At 41.9% G+C, this 26,863-nt stretch overlaps 1 protein-coding gene across 2 annotated transcripts in view; it reads right to left on the bottom strand.

Moving 5' to 3' along the window:
- The window catches only part of FCHSD2 (FCH and double SH3 domains 2), a 167,410-nt gene extending 140,562 nt beyond the window's left edge, over positions 1–26,848 (bottom strand). The window contains exons 1-2 of one of the 2 annotated variants that reach the window (XM_075111324.1): positions 26,438–26,848; positions 23,504–23,601 (exon numbers count right to left, since the gene is read on the bottom strand). In XM_075111324.1, the coding sequence (XP_074967425.1) occupies positions 23,504–23,601; positions 26,438–26,458 (119 nt within the window). In that variant the 5' untranslated portion in view covers positions 26,459–26,848. The remainder of the gene's footprint in view (positions 1–23,503; positions 23,602–26,437) is intronic. The other variant, XM_075111390.1, reaches the window with a different exon arrangement.
- Between the last annotated feature and the right edge of the window lie 15 nt (positions 26,849–26,863).

The following is a 26,863-nucleotide window of genomic DNA, read 5'->3' as shown; positions in this document are numbered from 1 at the left end:
ACCATGCATACTCTGCGGCCCCAGACCTGGGCAGCAGCATCCTCTGCCTGTGTTGAGCAACTTCTGTTGCTCCCATTGACCTTCCCAACACCATCATTGCTCCACTGCAAGCAATTCCACACCCTGAGCAGAGTCTTTGGCCCACCCTGCATTCCTGCCATGCCATCTGCTACCTGTTAGCGGTGCTCTAGGCTAGCAGCTATAGAGCCATTCTCTAAGCATCTGTTGAAGAGTTGGCTCCCTGGTCAGTCTGTTGAAGACAAAAAGGTTTAAGTACCCCCCTGTCAGGAAATAACCAAGAGAAGCTGCCTGCCGCAGCCAGCAGCAGCAAGCAAACAGCAGTGCCCCAGAAGATGAGCGCTGAAGAAGGAGCCTGAAAACTGCTGCACCAACTGCTACGTCAAGTAGCGAACTCTGCTGGCACCATCTTGCCGATGCTAAGGGAAATCTCACTGGAAGCACGACCGTGCGTGAGCAAAAGGCACAGCATACCAGAAGAAACATCTTAACACTTCAAAGGTACTACAGCTAATGTTTAATAGAGGGAGAGTTACATTTGATATGGTCACAGTTGAATTAACACATCCTTTGTAATTCCAGCTGCCACTACAAAATCAAAGAGGGAGCAATCCTGAAATATTTGGCAGGAGGGAGGGAGCCAAAACATTTTCCAGTCTTGTAGGGAAACAGGATTTCTTTAGGAATGCTGACATTCTTGTTTGGAGGTTTAATTCAACACTTTATCTGGATACCTCATCCCAATTTCCCCCAGTAATATAAAAAAATGCACCATAATGAATCAATACCATACAATTGAACAAGTGCCGTTATCTGGCTTTTAATTTAAGGATGGGTGTGTCACTAACAAAGGCACAACTGAATTCAGAAGTACTTAGCTAACATAAAGCATCTCCATAGCTCACTTTAGGCCAGTGGTTGGCAATAAATGCTGAGATAACATAGCACACTAGCAGCTGCATGCCTAATTAGGTACTTCAGGAACACCCGTATATGCAGGGCCAGACTGCATTAATATTCCCTTTCCATGTCCAGCAGAGACAAAGACAACATACCTGGAGCAATAATTCATCTACAGAAATTATTCATCATGACGAGACTCTCAAACACCGCATGTAACAGCCACCTCTTTGTGTTTTTCTGTTTACACTAAACAGAATTACCGCTACCAAAGAATTTTAAATGATATGCATAAAATTCTGAGTGTCTGAAAGATAAATTATTTTACAGAAAAGCACTGATTTCTACAGTTATCTGTATACAGATTTCAGAAGCCACAGCAGCAGCCGGAGTGCAACAACCCAGGTTATTAAAATTAGAAACATACATCTAATAAGAAGGGGTGTCCTGTTAGCTCCTTTCTACCAGGTAAGCGCACATGTGGTTCTTCAAAGAAAAGAGCGAGCAGCGCGCCACTTCAAAGGCAATTTAAAACACTACATACAACGGAGGTAGAACAATCAGAAACAATTTTCATCACAAAGTACCCACGGCTTCAAATTCAGAGATTTTTGTAGGTTGGGGAGTTGACATAATTACACACAAGACTGGCTTTCCCTTTTCCAAGCAAAACTCCTCTGAAAATAGAAAATGTTGTCTTACAGCAATGAAGCAGCCTTGCCCGGAATGCAGGAACAGAACCATTTCACTGCCTATAGCATCTAAAAAAAATCACTGTCGGCTTTGTGACTCGACACGAGTATCTGGCAGACAACTGGAAAACTCTCTCAGGTTCTTCAGGTTTGTACAAAGTTCAGACATGGCATTAGCTGGGAAGAAGGAAAAGGACAGGAAGACAGTGACCCTTCTGTCCCTTACCACCCAGCTAAAGGTAAGCTGAGACAAGATCACGGCTGTTGCACTTTCTGCTACAGAACAGAAACCCCACACCAGTCCAGTGGAAGCTGGTTAAGCAGCCTTACAGCGTGAATTCTGGACTCTTAATGCTGGTATAATTTCAGTCGTTTTATTTTAAGATCAGGCTTTGTGCTACCAGTGAAAATAGCAGTGCGGCCTTCTTTCCTGTTCTCAACAGTGTATTTCCCTGCCCCTTGAGCCAGCCCCAAGAGTTATCCAGCTGTAAAGTCACCAGCCTGCCTGCTTTTCCAGTAAAGAAAGCGGAACTGGAAAATCCATACAGCACCAGTTCTTTGTTCTGTTTTAGGGGGCTCCTTGTATCTATAACATATATGAAGATCACAAAAGACTGATCCAGTGATGAACTTCAAAAAAGAAACGTATTGACATGCCTGCCTAGAAAAGTTTGAGAAAGTAGCATTAAGTGACCACATGCAGTTTAGTTTAATTTTTTCTAGCCATAACATATATTTCCTGGCACAAATTCTACTTGCCCACCCTGCTTACATTCATCATTGAACACCACTAATGACGTTTTAATTATGCATCAAAAAATTCACCTAGGACAAAGCATGCAAACTTAAATGTACAGCAATGCTTTTATCACAACAAACAGTCTGTTTTTTCAAACTAAGTTTGTGCCAACACATCCATTCATTGTTGCTATTGTACCAGCATCGCAGATAAAGTGTTGTTAAAATCTATTAGATTTAACACAAATTTAACTTCTCTTTTGACAGTGAAAAATACACCACAAAAAAACAAAGCAAGTGACTTGGAAAGCAGCAAGATTCAGAGCAAGAAAGGCACAGTGCATGTCCCAAGTGTCACAGGCAGGCCCGTACACCTAGTACGAGTCCGACGGTTCCTCCGATCGTGGTTGAAGCTGGCTGAACCTCCAACAGCTCTGATCTGGATGGTCTGTGTCTAACAGACTTGCCAGCTCTGAGAATGGAGCAAAGGAGCTTATACACCCACATCCATGTAGACAACCATGTTCAACTGCCTTGGGAAAACACAGACAAGCTGTTTGAGGCATTCTCTACTAGATAGCGGCAAGTCTTTCTTATCCAAGCAGGCTCATGGGACGTTTCCTCCCTGTATCCACCTGGAAAAGGGCAGAGGTACAGAGATCCCCACAAGAAAAAGGGCAGAGGTACAGAGATCCCCAAGAGGAAGCAGTTCAAAGGCTTTTTAGGCAAAAAGGTGTCAAGTTCCTCTTTCAGCACCCATAGCCAAGGTGAAGTTTCACCTTAATCAGAATACGTAGAAGAATTAACTCTTTTATTACAACTCTTTGCACCATCAGATCACCTGAAAGTCACTGGCAACAACAGACACTTCACCAGGGAGGGCATTGCCTCCAATCACTTTCGGGCTAGCGAGATTCAAAGTAAACATCCCTATATGTCAGTCAAACCAACGTTGCCTCTCTAAGAGCAGACATCACGCCTTTGCTCTTGCAAAAAGGCAACTGAAGAAATCAAGAAGTTAGAAGGGACTTTCTGCTCGCTTACATTTCTTTCATGACAGTACTCTCCACTGCCACGGAGTACTTTAGCCTCCTTTTCAGCCAATCCAAGAAAAAAAAAAATCATGAGATGCTGTGTTACAGCCTTTATGTTTGGTTTTAAAAATAACAAACACTTTTGCTCAATGATTTTATATCGTCTGAATGAAATAGATCTCTTTCTAGAAAGGTGACTATTTTATATGCACACTGTTACCTTCCAGATTTATCTGATAAAGAAAAAGCAATTCACCAGCATTTTTATCAAGGAGCAAAAGTCTGGATCCCTCAGTGCGTACACTTCTTACTCCATGTCAGGTTTGAATAATATCAGCACTTTGACTATTGCCTATCCTGCTGAAGATTTTGTACCACCTATTGAACTCTAGAATAAGTTACTGAACTGTGTTGAGGATTTAACAGCACTGTCCAAACACAGTTTTGTTGCTTAGAATTTGCGTTGGCTTTATTTGTCTGATCTCCGCCTAACCTTGCTGTCTCATACATCAGTACAAGATCATCATCCACATAGTTCTGCATGGAGATACATGTGCAGTTTTTCCCCCAGATCTTGTAGAAAGATGTACGTCAACATTCATATCAGAGCAGTATCTTTCCGAACGATATGTTAAGCACGTAAGTCTAGGTAAAGATTTTGCCTGCAAGGACTGAGGGGAAAAAAAATAAGTGTTGAGTACTGCAGTCTTCTCCCTAGAAGCCATCGCTAGGCTGTCTCCCCTGTTGCCTCTGAAAATGTCTTGCCGCTACCATTCTCATAGCACTCCTTTCATTACTCTTCACATTTCTGACCAGCTGCAGATGCAACTGATACTGTCCTTCAGCAGCCATGCAAAGCTTTAATACACCTCCTTTACTGCCCACCGATTTCACGTGCTGTACGCCGTCCTTTAGCTCCTTGTTCATCCTTGTGGGGCTTCTGCTGAAATTTCTGATCATCCCACACAACAGGGTGGTCTGCTCCTTAGCCTTTTGGAAGTCTTCCTTAGAAAATCTCAGCTAAAACCATCAGTCCAGGTATACTTCCCCTTCCTGTCTGCTTCCCAGGAGATCCAGCCCACCAACTGCATGAAGAAGCTGAATTCTGCCCTCACGACAGCCTCTCTCCAGGTCCCAAAGTCAACTTGTGGCCACAGAAGCCCAAGCTGCCGCTAGTCTGGACGGGACTCCTAACAGCAAGTTACGAATACCAGCCTTCCTCCCACAGCAAGTATGGACAATCTGCAGTTCTTACACCACAAGCATCTCAACGCAGTGTGAATGCGGTCTCCAGGCCAAGACTTCTAACAAGAGCATACTAATACGATCATTGCTGGGTAGCCAAGTTCCCATCAGCTGTGAAAGCACGCAAGCCAGAAGAACAAACTCAAAACCACCCTCGCGAGGTCGCCCACAGCCTAAACTTTTGCCCACAATGAAGCTCTGTGACCCACCACAAGAAGCCAGTGACATTTCCTTCTTGTGAATCAACTCGAGGTCTGCCTGATCTCAGCATATGTGTGAAGGACATCTTCACAGCTCTTAAAGCACAAATATTTGTAATATCAAGAAGCTCTTTGCTCGCTGAGTCAAGGAATTCAGCTATCCTCCCTGTAGGGCACTGTTCATGCAGCTCGTTGGCAAGTCATCCCTCGCTTTTCCTACTTACCTCAGTGTACTTGTCCAGTTCTCTGGCAAGTATAGAAGGAAAAAAGTGGATTTGACTTTGGAATTTTACTTCAATATACATACTCCTTGTACTACCTTACTCCTCTTTAACCTTAAAATAGTCAGCTCTTCTGCATACAGCTTCCTAAGCTCCTTCAGAAAGGTATTAATTGACAGTTCAGACATCCTGTAACATATCAGAGCTCTTCTCTCTATAAATTCCTTACTACCACATGCATCAACATTTTCAAACAGTAGTTTTTCCCAAGGAAATAAAAGCTACAATGTCCACCCTATCCCTTTTAGAGCCAAGTACACAGTAATCCCTTGTTGATTCAACTACTACGGAACATTTTACCACCCTGAGGAGTCTTGCAACATCTTTCTACTCCTATTCTGCTACACAGAGGATTTACAGTAACTCTCCAATTGCATCCGAGTTGGCATCTCCACACTGCAATTAGAAGTATGCTTTTCCTGCCACTAAAACTAATCATCTCAGGCAGCTTTGCTACAATTTGTCCCTTGGAATGCTTACTCTTTAAATATCCACTTATTCTCAACTAAGATAAACTACACTAAAGGAAACTTCTCTCGAATGTAAACAGAGGTATTAGAGCAGAAAATATTTCAACCAAATTGCAGAAAATCTGCTTGTAACTTAAATCACCATATAGCAAACTATATAACACAGATCCTCTTAAATCAAGGAATCAAAGTTCTGCATGGCATATTTCTGTCCAAAGCAGTCTTCTGCCTCTCCTGCTGGCATTCATCTGCAATTGTTTTACTACAATTTTCACACACGGTTTTCAGAATATAGATCACCCTCTTGCCCGCCCCTCAAGCAACTCTCTGAAATAGAAAAAAAATTACTTCTTTTATGCATAGATTCCAGAGGAATTAGAAAAACCTAGAAGAGAGGCAGAGCTAGAAATTATCTGCCTCTTCTGGGTTATCACCGAGCCCCATCCTTGACATAAATTATAGCTGTTTCTAAACACAGCTACAGGTCTTTATCAGCATTGTTCTTCTGGATGCAGGAGAAGCTTACCCTAATTTGGACCCAGAGGTAATTAAACCAGAGAAGGCTCAACCTCCTATACAAGAAACGAGCAGCAGCACACTTACTAAAATGGTTGAGAGAAATTCAGGCGTGTATGAAACAGGTCTGTAGTAAATAGAGGGAAGCCAAATAGCTTCCCTTATCCTCTGTAGCTAGAAACTCTCCACATGACCCTGAGCCCTTAGTGGTTGGGTAGTGCCACCCACCACATCACAAAACTCCAGCCTCTCGGCTCTGATATTAGCTTTCAATCACTGCATTGGCAGACAGGTTTAAAAAATGATCAGCTGGTGTATTTTTGGCAATCGATTCACTAGTGTTCTTCTAACCGCACTCAATCCAAAGGAGTAAAAAACCGTCTTGCCTTCCATGCCCACAGAGAGCAGATAAACAAGACCTCACTTAGAAACACAAAATCCAGACAGTCTAACTTTGAATTTCTTGACCTTAGGAATTCTCACACATTAATTATGTCCTGCTGTTTAAAAAATATCCCTCCCTAAAAAGCGCATTTATATTTTAAAGAGTAAATTGCTCACTCACAATAGTTTAACTGATGTACTTAAAAACCTACAACTTCCCCATACAACATGTTATGAAGTCACCATTTTTACCAGGCCATTCAGAGGTCAGTCACAACCGGAACGGGCCAGTGGGGGCAAGTTTAGGTGTTCCTTATAACATGCATAATGTACAGCTTGGTAACATTTCTAACAGAAGCTTTTTAATGCAGTATGTGGGGAACACGCTCAGTAAGAGTTACCCGATTTAAACAAAAACATTAACATTTATGGAAAATATTTAGTGCGATAGTACAAATCCACAAGCAAACTGGAGTTTAAACAGGAGACACTTGTGATTTTTACCAGCACAAGCTTCCAATTAATCAGAAGCTTCATAAACATTATCAAAAATGAAGAAGCAATTTTCTCCCAAGTTTCAGTTCTAAGTATGCTTTTGAACTAAGATTTTATTCATCATTTAAAATATTCCAATCCACCCAACCTATGAAAAATGACTCTTTCTTAAACCATGAAATATCTTTACCTCGTGCCTGAACAATGACCCTCCAGCAATGCACACTGGAAAAATTTCCAGACAACAAGACAGCAATGTACTCACCATAAATCACATTACTGTACAGTTTGGGATTAGGATGAGTTGCCACTAGCAACAGAGCCAAAAAAAAAATTAAATTCTGCCGCTATATATAGAAGATTCTTGTAACCTCAAACCTAGTCAATGTTTTCAGCAATTTGTCTCAGAAAAGTATTAGCAGTCCAGCATGTGATCGGAGAAACGTACCATCCACACACAAAACAACACTAAAACAATAGTTTTCCCCTTTAGTAGAATTTAAAAAAGAAAACAAAAAGAACCACCAGGAAGCTGCTTGTGAGCGAGAACGTTTCATTCGCGCTCTTCAAAAGAAAAGTGTGCCATTTTTATAGCATTAGTGTTTAGAACAACTATGAAGGTTGGGTTTAGAGCTTAAGTGTATTTGAAGTGATCACTAATGACTTTTTGCTTTAAATGGGAAACTGAGAAAATAGGGAAAGATACAATTTAGACAAATACAAAGCTTTTTTTATAGCTTACCCAAACCTGATTCATCATATTCAAGATATTTCCTATTTAGAAAAAAAACCACCAGCATAATTCAGACAGCCTACTAGGAGTTTTTAGAAAACAGGAATATGAAGAGTTTCTTTGATCCCCATTTGCCTAACAGCTCTCTGAAGAAGCCACGACACATTTCATCATTCAAGCAGCTTATTTCATCCTGGATCTCCAAAATGTTTTGCAGTAGGCAACAACCACCTTCAAGTTTTTACTTTGCTCATCTGTCACATTTTAGGAATCTTGACAGTGCCACCCAGGTTTATTACACAGACTTTTCTCCTTTCTTCACCTATATTTTTAAATACAGATGCTTCATTTTTAAACTATGCCCTTCACAAGGTTTCATTGTCATTAACACAAGTCAAATTCTTTATTTTAATGCATTTGACAAGTAATAATAATTACCATAATGGTTTTTTTCTCCTTAAAGAACTGTCTTATAAGAATATTGTACATGTACTGTTACTTTTTAAGTCAATAAAACTTAATAGTTCACTGAAAATACGTGGTCCAATTTCTGAAATATATCTAAATATTTCTAAATATAACTGTAGGTCTATCTTAAGAGTATTTCTTATAAAGCTTTAGAGCAAGAAAAGAAGCTGCAACTGAAACCAATTTATTTCTACTTATGACGCAACACACAGAACCTCCACACATTCACCACTAAAACACTGTTCACGAGGTGTGTCTGCGCGAAGGCAATGTTCACACACTGTTCACACCCCGACCACACTGCTCGATGCGCTAACCCCTTTGTACCTTCACAAAAAGCTGCTGTTGCTCAAGAAACAGCCGCCATTTGTTGCACGTCTGCCCTAGACACCACCACCCGTACATCAGTCGGCGTGGAATGCGCCCACACCTCAGCCGCTTCAACGTCAAGTCTCAGAACTTTGCCAAAGAAAGTGGGCTGAAGATGCGTAAGGATGGCTGACACCCCACAAGCCAGATTAACCAACCTAACTGCTTCCCCACAGCTGGATGCACCACTGGACACAGACGTCATAACAAGAAAGCACGTTCCTGCACACCATATAGCTTTCTGTAAACAATACCATTCACAGTTTTCCTCTAAAGAATATTTAAGCTTGTTCATACCTTGGATGCAGGAATCAGACCCAGCAGTCACCAAGAACTGTGAAATGCACGCTTCCTCCCACCACCTTGTTGTTTTGTTTTCCTGCCAGAATATTTCAATGCTGTATCGCTATTACAGATTGTGGTCCACATGCTATGGAAAAACCCCTACTACTGCAACCGCCTGTTCTAAGTGAGCAATGGAAAGGTTGCTCAGTTCCCCACTATTCAGCTCATGTACATTATCCCTGGGCCAGACGGGACTCAGAGGAAGCAACAGGGGAGACACTGGAACAGAATTACTCTTTCTGAATTTGGTGTTACTGTTGAAATACTTAGAAAAGGAATGGACGCAGCTAAATTTCTGTAGGTAGAGGGGAGAAAAACCAAACACACTCAAAACCAAACCCTAGTGTTTTCTTACTAATGCCACTTGCCAACAGGCCTGGCAGGGCACCACCTATCCTTGAACTGCTCCTTTTTCCATTCAGCTCACCTCCTTCTCTGGAATGGCGGCATTCATCACCTCTACCTGTTTCATCTGGGATGGTTCCTGAGTACAACCAGCCATTTCTGCTTTGACCATTCCCTATCAGGGAACGGGAAGCCAGGGTCCTGCCCCATCCTTTTTTTCCAAAAAGCAGAAACTGAAGTCTAGTGCCAACCAGCCTCCCGGAAAAGATATTTGAAAGAGCACGAGAAGCCTGTTCTTCTTGCCACTGGCTTTCCTTGATCTTGATTACTACCCACAGTAGCATCAGCTGCTACAAACACCTTGGAACAGGAAGCCCAACAGAGGATAATCTTCCCCAAGGGCAAATGCAGCTCAGGTGCTTAACTGGGAATTAAGAATCAGTTTTTAATGTAACTAAATTGGAAACTCATTTATGAAAACAGCACTTTTGGGGAGCACGAGTATCATGTAGGTAGTCTATTTTTCCTGAATGAAAAGCTACAGTAAAACCAGGACACAGTTGCTAGCGCAGGCTGCCTCTGCGCTGGCAGTTCGCCAGCACAACTAGGTGGAGATACGGCAAAACACATGTTGAACATCTAGCTAGCTATGCCAGCAAAACAGGGCCCAGCCCTCATCTAGCATAGTATTGAAGTAACCTGCTAAATTTAGAAAGAAAAAAAAAAAACATCAGAAATTCTACAGATAAACTTCTACAGGAGGACGATACATTTGTTCACTTGTGAGTAGAAAAACGTTTGGATGCATCTGGATTCACAATAACATCTCTCTGGCTGAAAAGGTCTGGTCTCGGTTACTGACTGTACTGCAGCATTGCAGTGCCCCTCCACATGAAGGACTTGGCAGTAACCACCTCCAGCAAGCAGAGAACATCAAAGCACCCCTGCTAAGTAAAATGAACTCTTGAGGAAAGATCAAAGCTCAATGCACTCCACAGTCTAGGCCCAGGCTGTTTAAAGGTCTCCCCCAAACTCCAGAACAAAGTCCACCATCAACAGTCACGTTCCTCTGACACAGCAGAGCTCTGCAGCAATGGTAAACCTTGGCTGCAGGACACGGAATGCAACTGGTCAGAAGTCCAAGTCTCCCCACGAAATCAGGAATAACACCACCACCATCCTTGATTTCAAGTAAAAGAAACATACCTTCACTCCTGAAAGCACATTTGTAAAGATGAAAGCGAAGACAGCCACCTCTTACCAAAAGAAAAGGGAACAAACGAGAAGCAGGTGCAAAAGGAAGAATTAAAGAACATTTTTATCAGGCTTCAGCACCACACTAGAAGATGCTCAAACTCTTTATATAGATTTTTATACTATTTTTTGAGCACCTAATGCCCACTAGCTGCCACAGAAGCAATAGAAACCTAGAGGGTTTAACTCCCCTGGCATTAGAGATAGTCAAGTCACCTCTCCCCCAGTAACAGGCAGACTGAAACATCGACTTTAGCCAGTCTTTGGCATCAAAATTCTGCAGATTTAGAAATGAAAGACTCACGTAATAACAAAGATTCACCTCCTCAGCAGAAAAGCCTAAGCTTCTAATGCTTACAAAAAATAGAGTATACAGCCTTCTTTGTCTTCTATGCAACTGATTAGCTCATAGTAACTAACCAAAATCTGCTTTCACATAGATTAATACAAATACAGATGCACAATTTTAAAGTTTGTTTGATTTGGGGGTGTGTGGGGTGTGTGTTTTGGTTGGTTGGGTTTTTTAACCTATTTGAACATAACACACATCATTTAAGCTCTGCATACATTTCCTAGATTAGAAGTTTTTAGGCAGATGCTACCCTGAAAGCCTGCCCGTCAGTCGCCGCATTGTATCAGGTGCTTCTGAGCCTTTTACACAGCAATTACAGGGAAAAAAAAAAATCAGATGCCTAAAGAGAACTAGTGCACTTCCCAAGTCTGCCACTACATATTGAGGTAGTGATTCCAAAGAGTCAGCACCTCCCGGACCATCACTTCTGAGCTCTCCACTTACATTTGAAACAGACAGAAAACAGCTGAGAAACAAATACTAACTAGCCTTACTGCAACTGCTCAAAGAAACTGCAGAAATTACTTTTCTTTTGCCTCTTTTCTACTCTTGGGTGGAAAATGTGGAATACAGGGAATAGCCATAGCTCCCGCTAACAGACCCAAAGACAGCAGTCATACAAAATAACTCAGTACCCCAAAAACGTTTGCTATACCAAGATCTGAGCATTCTTCTAACTGCAAAGATGAACTTGCTCAAAGGTCTAGAGAGGAAATCAAATCATGAGACTTGAATTGTTTTGCTCACAGATTCGCACACCTTTTTTTTTAAGATAACTCCCCCCTCCCAAAAAAAAAAAAACAACCAACAAACACCAAAAAATCCACACTACAGGCATTTTCTTTCTTGTTTAGATTCTCAAAGTTTCAGACAGATCATCTCTAGGAGATTTATCAGCTGCTTTTAGATAGAGATAGAGAACAAACATTGCCTAGTATCTAAGTTTTTTAAACAACCTAAGGATACTTTCAGTAAACAGAATTAAATTCTCTGTTATTATGAGGTATTGAAATGCACAACATTCAGCTTTCACAGCCCACATTCCTATACCACGTCACCCTGCTATATAGATACACTGTTTCAACAGTGCTGCTGCTCCAGACACACAGTCCCATTCAACACTTGGCATCTCTGGGGGCACTGAAGGGAGGCGGGGAAAAAAAAAGTCAAATTTTGTAGTCCTCTGGTTGAACATGTGTAAGTGCTACTGGCTGTGTTACCACCGAGCCTAAGCTAGAAGGTCCCACGTCTCTGACTCCTTGTTGTCCACCATGGTCATAAAACTTCTATGCACAAGAAGCCACATGGAGAAGACATGGGGCAATGGCACAAGTTGCACTGGGAGAGGTTTCATCTCAATGCAAGAAAGGATTTCTTTATAGAGAGAACAGTCAATCACTGGAACAACCTCCCCAGGGACGTGGTAGAGTCCCCATTGCTGGAGGTTTTCAAGACACGATCGCACAGGGTGCTAAGGTAATCTCATCTAGGCTCCGTTTTCCATGAAAGGCTGGACCAGATGGTCTTTTGAGGTCCCTGCCAAGCTGCGTTGTTCTATGATTCTATGAACTTGCAGACTGCAGTTAGCTCACATTTTATCAATTTAGAGAGCAAAGCCAGCCAGACCTACTCCCCAGCATTCTGTCTGGACGTATTTCCAGATACAGACTCACACACATTAAAGAAGCACAAGTCACCTCAGCAGCTTTCACTGGAGAACCCGGCAGGCGGGTAGAGATCATTCCAGTCACCAAACTATTTCCTCCAATATCAGGAAGGACAAGCTACAGCTGTTACTCCCCATGCGCCAAATCGTAAAGCAGTGCTGCATGCAAGCAGAGAGCGGTGACATCAAAAGGATGAAGCAAGAGCAACTGCTGTACGTGATTTCATTTCCTCACCTAGGAAGGAAGCAGCTGGTTCCATCAAGGCAATAGTTGCAGCACAGAATGAAGGTGTGGCAGAGTTCGAAATGCGCACTAGTTCGACACCCCAGGGGAGATACCTTGGAGGCACATCTATTTTTACAGAGCACCTTTACGTTCTGGTATTGCTGGTATGGTGAATTAATTAAGTTTATCTACCACCTTCCACCAATACCACAGGAGCTGATGAAATAAATATCTTAAAATTCAAAAGGTGTGGGCTTTGTTGCAACTCTTGTTAAAAAAAAAACATTGCGATGGTCCTCTCAAGTTGTTTCTTCTCCTTCATGTAGTTTGGATGGAGCAGAATCTGAAAATTAATACTAGTATTCCCAGAAATGGCTTGGTTTCGCCCAACTAAGCAAATGCATAAATACCATAGCAGATCTTGCACAGAAGATATAAACACTACCTATGCGCTATGTCTCTCACACAACTACGTGGACTAACAGCGTTGAGCAGAACAAGAGAATGAGAAGATAGAGAGGAAATTCAGAAGCAGGACCTTTTTCTAATGAGGTGTTATGAGGCAGCTATATTTACTTGTCCTCTTATTTGGTCAGCTTAGATCACATAGAGATAATTAGAAACAATCACACAAAATCAATTAACATGAAAGAAAACTTCATAAACAACAAGCACATTAAAATAGCATGTGAAGCCACTGCCATCTACGCCCTTTTTCACTAGCGGCAACACAGCTGAAAATGAGCAAAGTAGATTGAGAGATAAGATAGGCTAAAACCAGGCTGGGTAGATACCAACAGCATGAGAAGTGGCTGCCAGAAATGAAGACACCATAATGCTGCCAATTATTGCTTTTCTGAGTTTTTTTTTAAATTCACAAGTCACTCTAACCTCTCTCATCTGTCTCTGCCTGGTTTTAGGGTGGACAGACATTGATTTTTAGACCAAACATCAACAGAAATTCAGCAGCCTAACGTATGGTAATGTTTCAAGATAGAAATTCACAATTACATCAAGGGAATACAACTATTTTACTACGCTATTGAAAGTCTGAAAAATGCTTGGGTTAATTTTATCTCATTTTAAAAAAAAAATTCAGGCCCTCATCTCTGTCATTCTCAAACCCTGAATTAAAACCAAAATATTTCCACCTTTTATACACTTAGAAAATAATTTTAAGTAATTTCTCAAATTTCCAGCCTTTCCAAATATCACCAGGAATGTCTCACAAAATATACAAATTCATTTAGCCTTATATTCAAACACCTTTAAAAGCACTTTTGATCTGAGATCATCTTAGAGTATCATACCCTCAAGAAAAACTGTGGCTTGTTTCGTTCTTTGCCTCCTCCCTTTTTTTTCTCCCCTGCAAATATGCACACAGGGTATAGCAGAGCCAAAAACACAACTTATTTATGCTCGGTATTGTATGTATTTAAACACGGTCACAAGTGCCAAAGTTTTCTTCACTAACTCGAGCTCGCATCTGGCACAGAAGCTAGAAATAACCATACTTAGTGGCTTTACCACCATAAATCTTCAAAAATCTTCTGCATGGCTGAGCTCTTCTCATAAAATTAGACACCAACGCATTTTGTCTTCCTCATTAAAAGGATGTTTGACGGAGAAAGCGCACAAGGAGAGAGATGTGTGTGAACAACCTTCTCACAGCCACTGGAGGTTGGACCTAACCGCATTCTCACAGGCACAAAGAAAGGAATACTTAACTCCAAAGACTGTTACGAGGAACATCTCCAAACATTAAGAGTGACTTTAAAAATCTAATAATAGAATCTACATGCTTACAATTGCGCACAGGGGAAAAAAAAAAAACAAACTAGATTTCAACGTATCTTTTTTTAGTTACTTTTACTCTCTTTCCTCAAGTATTAATTGGAAATATTGCGTTTATTTCAGAACTAAATACAACCCAACACTTACAAACATTAATTCAATAAAAAGCCTCTAACTTAACATATTCCTACTACGCACTTCGGAAAAATGTTATTAAAATTTTAAGACCTAGTATAAAAAACAAACAGAAAAGCACTACTTTGAGCCATTATAAACCAGTTTCATTTACTGCAAATACTTGACTGCAATAATTTTGGTTTGATTAGGTTTGCCCTTTTTTGCCAGCCCATTTTTAAAAACATGAATGCAGCCACCTTTTTTGCGTGCTTTCATACTGCAGTAAGCGATTATGAAGACTGAACAAGGTCCCCGGCTGTATTAAGACCAAAAAAAAAAAAAAAAATCAGATGCATATTCATCAGAAAACTGAAATCACAAACTGTAATACAAGATAACAGCTTGGTTGAAAGTCCACTAGGAGCAGGAGAAGCTGATGTCAGTGACAGCTGAGGATGGCAAGCAAAGTAACACGGTACTAAGTTCTCTGCAGTCAAGATAACCACGCTACACTGGCCTGTCGGGGGAAAAAAAAAAAAACACCAAAACACCATAAAAAAAGGTCTCTTTGTACCCCTGCCTCCCCTGCACAGAGTATTTACATGAGGCATGTTCTGATAGTATCATTCCCCTCATTTGTCAGGATGAGCTTCCCGCTCGCTAGCATTGAAAAGCCATGAGGTTTTCAAGGTCTCCTGATGGGAGGCGAGACCGGCCGTTCTCTTTTGATTCCAAAGCCAGACTTGACCTGAATCCAGAAACTCAACTATTAAAAGGGAATTCACACAATGCACCATCAGGAGATTGGCCAAACAGGTCTATAACATAAATTCTGTATGTTTCTTAAGAGGTTCTGCAGCATCCTTTATATAAAGTTCAACTAGCCTTTACAAGACACAAAACACACACAGGTTCCAATTATAACTTTTAGTAAAACCAGAAAAACCACTTCAGCAACAACCACCAGATTCTGTGAGTCATATCAGCTTCTATGAAAAGCCGTATCTTTTTCATTATTTTTTAGAAACACCAACCCACGACACTGGTTGCCTTAGGGATCATGGCCGAGGTTTTACTTTCTGATGAACTCCAGTTCCGTGGCACAAACATCGGCATTGCCAAGAATCAGCGTTCACAACGTGCTAGCGGCTATTTTCAGCGTGGCAAAAATTGAACTTCTTCTGAGCCAGTTTGACACATGGTCAAAAACACTTCAGCAAAGCCAGTTCTGGTGGTGTAATACCGTCTCCTGCTACTCACCACACCCTTCTCACAGAGGCAAGAGACAAGAATCTGTGCCCGCAAGACAGATAATACAACGGACCATGAACTGGACTAACACAAAATCAGCTTTACTGGTGGATGCACATCTCTGTGTTCACCTGTAAATGTCTGAAATAACTTCCAGAAGAAAGATAAGGCTGGCACAGAGGGGAGGGGAAGATAAAATAACGTCTTCAGCCACAAAGCTAGATGAAAACGGGGGAGTGCCCTCTATCAACAGCCTCAAAGTCCCCAGCCACAGCAGGTATTGTTTACAAAAGTCTTTGTGTAGGTTATGCTAGAAAGGCTGAAAGCACCGTCTGCAAAAGACGCTAAAAGCACTCTTGGCAAAGGATGCAAAACCTGCCAAATAAACTTTATCCCACCAAACAAGATGAAACAAATACAATCAAACACCATCAGAAATTAAGCCAGGCTACACTAATTGTGCCTGGAATGATAAGAATGCTCTTCCTCTTTCCAATACAGCTTATCATGACATTTGTGGTATGTCCTGAACATCTTCAATTCCCCTTCCATACAGGGTTTTGGAAGAAAGATTTGAAATTAAGAATATTCAGAACCTCAAAGGGAAAGCCTTCCTCACAGAATCAGGCTCAGGTCTGATCAAGTGGATCAAAGGAAGAGCACTTTTTTCCTTTAAAATTATCCCGTACCATGTATTCTAATACACATACCTAACTCGGTCGGTCTTCAGCCTCACCTTGCAAATGTCGCCGTAAAAATCTCTAACAAAGGCAACTTTGCAGCACTGCATCACAACTGCTGGTTTTCTAGAGCTCTGCCAAATAACATGGTGAAAAACGATAGCTCCAGGAAAGGCCATACTCAGTTAAAATTCAGAAGAAAAAAAAAAAAAACACCCAAAACCCCACACAACTTTCTGCAAACTAAAGAATTCATTCTTAAAAAGGGGGCACTGAGTCAAAACTGAAAATGCAACCTTTGGCAAAGAATACACGGGTTGGATTTGGTACCAGAATCATCATCTTTTCACTGTCTTCCAAGACGCGCATACTGAAGGCACAGTGCTCACCAGTGAACATAACAAGCCTGAACTCCCCTGAAAGCTTCTAAGGAAACACAAGCCCTTAAAAATCAGACTTCCAGAGCATGTGTTGGAATTGGTTTAATACACAAAAGCTCATTCAAATGCAAACCTTCAAGCTAAAGTGGAGTAAAAACAAAAATTTAAAAATTTAATTTTCTTTCTGATGTGAGAAATGGATTGTTGGGTTTTTACACTATTACTTCTGCTACAAAAAAAAAAAACACCAAAGAACTGTCAAAACCAAGCCTCCATCAGTTAACCAAAAACTGTAAAGCTACTTAAAAATATTGAAACAGGAGATCCATTACTTTTTATATGTCAGGGATTAAAAAAAAAAAAAACATGAAGGAGTGTGGTCCATTTCAGAATTTCACTGTGCCAAGACAGGCCTGAATCATTACACTGTGGCTATGTTTATACTGAAACTTATTATTTTTTTCCCCTCACTCAAAACTTGGACTTCCATACCCAGCAGGCAACATTTTTTTTTTTAAAGTACATTCCAAGCTTCCCTCAAACAGTTCCAGTCAAAACATCACCAGATTTTAATTCCATCAAGAATGCGAGCATCTCATTAAAGGACTGTCTAATTATAGGTAACGTGCCCAGACCACAGATTCCGTGGCATCTTTATGCGGAATATTATTCAGAAGTAACACCATCAGCTTCTCTCAAAATTTCTGAAATTTCTGCATATTTAGTGTTATAGCGATGAATTACGCTGTGTCCCCTCACCTAATTAACAGAGCTTGAAAAACAAAAAATGAACTCACAATACTCACTAGTGGTGAGAAAGATCAACCCAAGAGGAAAGAAAGTGTCATCAACTGCTAAGAAAATTGCAAGCTTTAAAGAAAAAAACTTAAGCCTCTAGATCTAGTAGTTGCAAAGGGAAAGCCTTTTCAAGTGTGAATCAAACCTCCAAGACTAAAACAGTATCATGCATACAGTTTTCATGAGTTCTTCTAATTCTTCTGCTCTCTTCCACTTTGCCACGTTACAGAATTCAGAACCTGCAAACACAGAAAATCACTCTGCTCCTGCTTAAAGAAAGCCCCAAACACAGAGGCGAGCATCACGCCTGCTGAATGGAGTGAATGACCTCGGAGGAAAAAGGAAAAGATGGCAATAAAGGGCAAATTTCTGAGTGGCACAAAAGAAAAAAAGATGACCTCTGTATGAAAACCTCCCAGCGACTGCAAAGAGGAAGTTCTGAACAGGAATTTTTTTTAAAAAAAGCACCTTATCAGATACCCACTAGCCAGAGGCAAACATGCACTGAAGCCCCACGCAGGGTTCAAGAATATCCAAACAAATTGCATTCCCTGCAGCTGGAGACCAGAAAGAACAAGAAGAAAGGTAAACTCCTCACCACCACTTCGCCTCAGGACAGGAAAAGTAAAGCTTTCTCATAATTTTTCAGAATCTCTTATGGCATCCTAATATGTATGGCTATATACATATATAAACACGTATTCGTTTACAGTTTTCTCTTCCAGATACCTATCCTTCTGCAGCGCTACCCATACTGCGACCAGACTTTTCCCTAACACACTATCTGTTAAGTGATCTGTGTTGTAGCTGCTATATTAGATTTGCTGTATTTAAAATTGGAACTGCAGTTAGTTGCTACTTCAGCAGCTTGACTCACAGCCAGAGTTGCTGTAGACCTTATCACGAACCCACCAATATAATCAGTAAGATTACAGAAGCGTAGTCAAATTCCACGGGAGAGTACAAAGTATATTCATAGCAAAAGGTTACACGCAACTTTATTAAGTGGAACATAATTCAGTACATAAAATGACATGTTAAAACTAGCAGCAACTAGCTATCTACTGATACATATTCATTCATACTTTTACTTTCTCTTTTTTAAAATATCTCTACAGTTCACTCAGGCTTGTTATGACAGGAATGAGACACGGAGTTAGAGACGTCGAAGAAGCTCTCTGTCCTCATACTGGACACATAAACACAAATCCCCAGAAGTTCCTCCTTTCCTCATCCACATACTCCACATCTAACCCGCTACATCTCAGCGGAGCAGACGCGAGTGACAGCCCAGCTGACAGGGCAACAGCATTCGAGCCCAGAAGGGGCTCAGATTGTTAAGGAAGACTCACAAGATCTCCCCACTTAACAAGAAAACACAGAGGCTTAACGAACCTAGCAGGCGCGTAAGCAGTACTGCTGGATGTTAAATACCAAAGCATCTCAGAAACAGAGGTGATACCCAAAAACTAATTAAAATTCACAAGCTCAGAATGGGATGAAGGACAGACTAGGGAAGAGGTGAAGTGTCTGGGAGGGAAAACAAAAAATTAAGTTGACAAGTTGGAAGGAAGAAGCAATCTGCAGAGGGCAGGGCTTTGGCGGAGGGGCTGGAAGACAGAACATACCACAAAAAAAGCCAAGGCAGCAGAAGGAGAAAGGAGAATGACAAAGAAATAGAGTGAGAGAAGAATGGGGCTTTATGAAAAGAAGTTGAATGAATCTATAGGATGCTGTACACTATATGCTAGTCCGAATTAGAATATATTTTAATTAAGAAGAAAAGGTAAGGAGGGAGAAACCACAAGGTTAGAAAAGCAAAAGAAACAGAAGGAGCTATTTGTACATATATTTGCATCCATATCAGGAGAACATAAAGATTATGAGCCTACAATTTTGGTAATTCCTCTAACATTCATTTAGTTGAAAATGATGAAAACCTAAACTTGGGACCCAACAAGTGAAAGGATTATATTGCTATTCCATCTCGGCCAGAAATAACGCAATCTTGACATCTATTTTCAACATACTGCACAGCCAACTGACTTAAAATGATGAAGCAACAGAGGATTAACACATCCAGACAGCAGAAAATTAGCTAAGGCTTAAATAAGATGGCCCTTCCAGCTCTGTAATTCACAAAGCAGAAGCTGTGCCTTCTACAGGAGCACTAGGCTGCGGTTACATGGTGACTTTAATCCCATGTGAACCTGGGCTGGCACTGCACCATCTTGCTTTTCCTCTCCTTGCTCAGGTACTCATTCCTCCTGCCCCTCATGCCAGCAGCGGCACTTGCACAGCCATGCAGCAAGCTGGAGCTGGGAATGGATTTAGCCAAAAATTATCACTTTTGGGGAAGAAAAATCAGGGGAGGTTTGATTTCAGGTGGGTGAGTTCCCTAATCCACATGGTTCACCCATCCTGGTGCTCCTGCAAGAAGACAGTAGAAACCGTTGGCAAGAGGAGCTGGCCCTTCAGCGGCAGTCTGGACTTTAGCAGATTAAAAAAGCCACGTAACCACAACCTCATTCTCTCTGGCAAAACATGAAAGCAAAGACATTTTCAAATTTTTAGAATACATTAGCGAAAAATGTAACAGCATATAAAGTTCTTTTGAAAAGCAAGCCTTGAGATAACGTTCAAGGTAAAGCAACTATCACCTACCAAGTTTATAAAGCCTATAGCATACAACTACATTACAGAAATACCAAGCTGAATTAAAACGTGGATCTTCCAGAGTTCTTTACAATTTTGCAGACACGCATGCACACACACACGCACACACAAAAGGAAAGCATGCCCATGTCCCGACAAACTAAGGGCAATTTCAGACCACTACATGTGACTTATTTACTACCACCAATCAAATAAGGAAATCTTTAAAACCAAAATAAATTAAAACTGCCAACACCCCTGAAAAATTCAGCCATTCAAAAGGAACTTGCTGCCTAAAAGCAGCCAGGTGTGGATAGAGTGAAGTACTTCTAGTCATAGAGAAGCTTGGATGGACTTCTGGTTCACAACAAAGCCTACATTTACCTTTCAGGAGGAAAATACCTCTTTCTCCACCACAGCTGCAGAAAGACAATCTTTTTATAGTAACACCAGCACAAATCTACCATGTGAAAGAATATGGTAGCCTCAGTGAGCAACAGAAGACAAACATATGTCATGCCTAAAACTGCGCCAACGATCCTAAAAGCATCCTGAATCACTTGTTCCACCAATTCCCCAGTCACCAGGTATGAAGAAATGTAGCAAGAAGAGCCAAATGGAGATTATAAACACAGAAATGTATTTTTAAACCTCTTTGCTAACACATAGTTACACCTATATGCCTCAACCCTGACCAAGAAGAATCCCGCTCGGAATAAACAGTAGATCATTCTTCATCCTCTCCAAATGACATAGTTTAAGCCTTCAAACTACAAACATTTAAAGCAGTGCTCGGGTTTGCATAAAGATATCAAAGCTATTGGAATGGCAAGAATGCTCATGATCTGGTAGGCTGCCAAAAATCATCTGCTAATATCCTAGACAATAGATGTATTCTGCTAGAATTCATAAGGGAACTTTCTGATCTCTTCCTTGTATCGCTTCTTTTTGGTTGTATACAAAACTGAACTGAAACGATGTAAGAAATTTAATTAAGAGTTTTAAATCCTACACAAATGCTATGGTTTATAAGCACTGCATGCTATTTGAACGTTGGTATTTATATGCTAACAAATACAGTAATTATTTATTACAATTTAACATTTTAAAATACGTATTCTTAATCACTAGCTTGCAAGCCACGTATTCAGAGTTCCTCGTTGCCGCTGCAGCAGTTACGTTTGCAGAATTCAGAGCCGCGTAATACAAGAGCACGAAGCTCTACTGCTGCAGTGCCTGAGAGCTCCGACAGTGCCTCAAAAGGACCCTAATTCTCTCAAGCCTTGATAAACAAACAGCATTCAGTGAAATTTTAATACTTTTGGACAACAGCAGGGGGCTTTCTATAAAAATAATTCTTCGTCCCAGAGACAAAAAGATCCTGTGTGTGGTTCCAGCGAGCACTGCGTTCTGGAATGCTCCGGAATGACAGTGGCTGCTCTCCTGAATACAGTCGTAAATACCCAAGTAACGGGATGACGAGGCTGACACCCGACTTCTCACACGAGTGTCACACGCTGACCAGCGCAGCATCAAGACTACCCGGCCTTCAAAGCCCAGTTCCTCCTTCACAGCAATTAAAAGGTCTCTGCATCACAAACCAAGATCGGGGGTTTTTTCCAGCAAACATTATTAAGCAAAAATTCTCTTGTTCTCTCTTGCGCTGTTATCTGATATTTGAACAAATCATTGACACGATGGAGCTGTCATATCCTATCACATCATTCCGTATTTAAAGAATGTTTAATCTGTAAAGCCACACAGTGATTCTGCAAGCGCAGATTGCTTGCAACAAGAATGCTGAACAGAGACTATGTACGTTTAGTGACCACGTCAGTGAATTAGATATATTAACACAGCTTCTTAATCCATAACATTAACAAATTAAATTAACTGTAGGAATTAAATTACATTAAAGAAAAATATTTTAAGCCAGCGTTTTCACATGTTTTGCTGTTTTTGTATCCACAGGGTAATCATGTTCATGACACCTTTCAGCAGAATACAGACAGAAGTAATTTTAAGCTCCTGAAAAATAGAAAATGCTAACAAAACCTGGACCAGAGCAGCAGTACCTGGTCTAGATGTTCTAAAAATAAGCTTCTATCTAGGGGGAAAAATTCCTTGGATCAGTCTGTTACTTATTACTCAGCATTTGCTAGTTAAACACTGCACAGCCACTAATTTTAATCTAAGGAAATGAACGCTGTGATCTTTCTCATACAAAAAAAGTGTTTCAACACCCACAGAGCAAAACAGGGGAGAGAAGGCTCAAGGCTCAACGTTCTGATTTATGAAGAGAGGACACCATGAGAGCGAGACAAACAGCACGTCATCTGTCAAAGCTGCCACATTTGCATTTTATATTCGAATATAAATTAAAAAAAAACTTATTTAAATAATCAACGGGTGGACTATACACTGCCAAAAAGAGCAGGACAGCCGTGGACTTACTGCTGAATATCTTACAGAAGAACCATCCTGGAAACTGATCCTCTCCAAATGGAATGATTAATCCTTCACACAAGGCCAGGTACCCACTACCACCGTATTTTATTAAAAGCAAATTTTTAACTCAAAGAGAAGCAATCACATTGGGGAAAATGAATACTGAAACCCCCGCAACTGATGTCATGTAGATTTTCCCTATTGATGTCAACCTGTGCAGAGTTTTAAATTATAAATGCAAATATCTTCTTATAAATTTCTGGTAAGAAATACAATCAATGTACAAGCTATCTCTAGCGAGCTATAAATCATCAGTGGTTCTAAAATATTTTAATAATTTTAGCAGCCTCTTACAACTGGTAAATCTCAGTCTATCATAACGAGAAATATTGCTGAAAAGACCAATGCTTTTTGTATGTTGTTTGTGACTTTTTTTTTTTTTTACATTTCCCCCATTGAAGAGAATAAAAAATGGTTTGCATTGTGTTAGCTCCAGTTATAATTTCCAGCTGTGTCAAAACTTTAACAGCCTAAAAGCAGGAAATCCAAAGAGGAAATTCCATCGTCAGTTCCTGAAGTTTTGTAACTCAAATGTTCTTCCAAAAACTGGATCTTAAAGGAATTTTGGTAGCATTTTCTGTAACCTTACCTGATATCTTCAAGTAGATCACATTCTGCCTGATGCTTGGCCTGAAGTTTTGTCATCTGCTCAACCTGAATGTTTTTTAGCTCTTGTGTAACTTTCACCTACAAAAAAAAAAAAAACACACACAAAAAAAAACATAGACCACATGTATTTTCTGTAGAGGTTACATCAAATTTCAACAAGAAAAAATAGCAATTCATGTTCTTCATCAATTTTGAAATTGAACATTTCAGTGGAAAATTCGAACACAGAGTTAAGAGTGCAGTTTAAGCCCATGCAACAATCATAAAGGCCAATTTCAGTAAGCGCTGTAACCCCAGCAGGTTTACACTGCCCATGGCAGGAATCTCACACTTATGCCCAACCATCAACAAAAGTGCAATTTCATTCCAAAACCTGGGAAGGAAGCTCGTGTGCAACGAAACAGTTTTGCCTACCAAAAAGAAAAAGCAAGCCACAGGAGGCAAAAATTAAATTACAGTGTACATGTTTAGCACTTCATTGCAAGTCACACAATTCTGAAATTTATCAAACTGTCCAACAATTGTTATCACTTACAGATAGCTTAAACTTTGAGGTGGTTTTGATTGTGCATGAGGTCAGAAAAGCCTTCTATAAAAGGCTTCAGAAGGCTGGCCTTATGTTTTCAGTATTGGTGTAATTTTTCCTTTGAACCTTGTGATCATGAAGCTAAAATTTCAATACTTTGGGAACCCACTTGATAACTGGCAGGTAGCACCATTGCCACAGGTATCAGGAATTATTTGATTTGGGAGGGGAACCTTGGGGTTGTTTTGTTCTTGTTTTCATAAAAACAAGTGGTCTTGGCATTTAAGCCCTCTAGTGATCACAGGGAATCCATCTATTGGCCTAAATAAAGTGATCACCAGCATATCTGAAGACATTATGCATTCATGAGGACAGAAATGCCAAACAGTTACTGTAATGGGGAAGAGAGATGAAAAATTCAGAGAGGAAGAAGACACAGATCTCCCTCTTCTTCACTAGCCAGGCAAAAAAAAAATAAAAATTATAGATCTCATCAGCCAGCAAAAGCTTCCTTGATTTTAACTCTGAAAACAATCCCCCAGCAACCAAGCACCTTTTAATCGCAACATTACATAAAGACAAGTTTTTCACATGATAGAGAAAAAAATCACTTTAAGCAGAAAGTGTCTATTTTTAACATGAACTTTCAGCATTTTCATTTTTATCTGTATATGAAAAAAAAAATCCCTACTTAAAATAAATAAACCCACACAAGATGACCCATGTAATGGAAATAATCTCAAATGAAATAATATAGGCAAAGAATGATACACATGTAACATAAATAAGCTGCCAAATGCAAACTAAAATAGAAATAAGAGCTGTTTAACAAAAGCAGAGTCCAGCCGCAAAACAAGAGGTCGAGAGGCAGGAATGAGTCGAGGAAAGATCCTCACTGCAGCTGCCTGCCAGGGCTACTGGGGAGCTCGGGGGATGACAAGGGATTTCTGTCTACGCTCCCTCTCAAGTCTTCCTCCCCTCCCCATCTCTCCTAGTCACTATTATACAGTTCACACAGCAAAGCCCCGCAATCTCCTCTCCTCAATGAGAAACCTCAACACCACGGTACGAAATCTCAAACATCTACGGCAAGCTACAACAACCAGACTGTAAACGATTACAGCCCAAACCTCCCTTATCGGGCAGCATCGCAAAGAATATGTAACACGCACGAATCTCAAACCCACAGAACTCCCTTGCGTGGTGCCTGTGAAGGAGCAGCCTCTCCATCCTGAGACCCGCTTCATCGTCTCTAGCTCCCCCTTTCTCCCCACACACCGGCCATCACACATAACCCTCAAAATAACTAACCGATAAGTCTCCATGTATCAGCGCTCACACGTAGCTCAAGACCCCACTACACCTCGTCCCCCAGATAACCTGCCTACAAAGACACTCCACACTAGGAGCAGCCTTTTCCCCAAATCTACATTCCTTCTTGCATCTCTTCCCGCACCAGCTCCCCCTAACGCAAAGCACCCCATATTCCCAGGGACCGCATGGACACAAAAAAGCCTCCCCGCTGCATTTGCAGATTGATCCCATCACACATATGTTGCACATTTTTGGCTGCCCCTTGTTCGCCCACGCTCCTCATACATGCCGGGGTAGCCTGCATCCTTGCATCAACTCCAGACGTGACCTTCTGCTCCAAGACAACCAACCCATTGCTGTTGGTATCAACCCACCGTAGGACCTGAAAGCAGCTAAGCCCCCAAAATACTGCCAGCAGCACCCCACAACCGGTACAGGCTGTCTCAACACCTCCGTGCCACCAAGCCCTCTGCAGTCATTGACCCCCTTCCAGCCCTACCCAGCCACTGCTCTCCTTGATCTGCAGAGCCTCCATGGGTATGGGGGTGACCCAGCCACGGCTACCCCAACACCCACTGATCAAACACCGGCCCCCCCTGCACCCCTTTCCTCGCCAGCCCTTCCCCAAAATCTGTCCTGCTTCCAGAGCTCAGCTCCCACACCTGACCCATCCCACCCCACCACCACACCTGGTCCCCCATGCCCAGCTTCCAGCCCCCCCAAGACATTCCCCCCTTACCGGGCCACCCTCACCAACACCCCACGGCCCCGATTCACCCCAGCACCCTGCTTCCCTCCCAACACTCGCTCCCCCTTTTCTCACCACCTCCAGACTCCACCACTGCACAGCCCCAACCTGCTGCCTCCCTCCCCACTCGCCCCGTACCCCCAGACCCCCTCATCCCTCCCACAACCCCCCCAAACCCACCCCCCAAGGCCCCACGATCCTACCCCAAACCTACCCCATCCCAGTCACCCCTCCCAGCCCCACTCGCCCACCCCACGCCGATCTCCCCCACCCACCTCCTCCACACACATCCCCAGCCCCCCCCCTCCCCGGGGGACCCCCCTCACCTTCCTCGGCGGGGGCTGCATGGTGCTGCGCTGGGTCTCCACATCAATTCCCTCCCCCCGGCAGCAGGATGCGGCCCCCGCTGCAGGAGGAGGAGAAGGAGGAGGAGAAGAGGAGGAGGAGCGGGCAGCGACCGTCTCCCTCCCGGTTCGGGGCGAGTCCCGGTCGGCGGGAGGAGCAGGGGATGGCGGGGGGGGGTGGGGGGGAGAGGCCGCCTCTTCCTCACGGGCAGCAGCAGCGGCGGGCGGGCGCCCTGAGTGCCGGCCCTGAGGAGCGGGGAGGGAAAGGAGGCGGACGAGGGAAGGCGGGGACGGGGCTGAGGCAAGCGGAGCGGGGGGGAATTAAAAAAAAAAAAAGGGAAAAGGAAGAAAAAAAAAAAAAAAAGAAAAAAATGAGGCGGCGGAGCGCGGCTCGGGAGCGCCCCGCTG

The sequence above is a fragment of the Phalacrocorax aristotelis genome, chromosome 1 (genome assembly GCF_949628215.1).
Source record: "Phalacrocorax aristotelis chromosome 1, bGulAri2.1, whole genome shotgun sequence".
Taxonomy (NCBI): domain Eukaryota; kingdom Metazoa; phylum Chordata; class Aves; order Suliformes; family Phalacrocoracidae; genus Phalacrocorax; species Phalacrocorax aristotelis.
The sequence above is the reverse complement of the archived record's forward strand: the minus strand, read 5'-3'. Positions and strand labels throughout refer to the sequence as shown.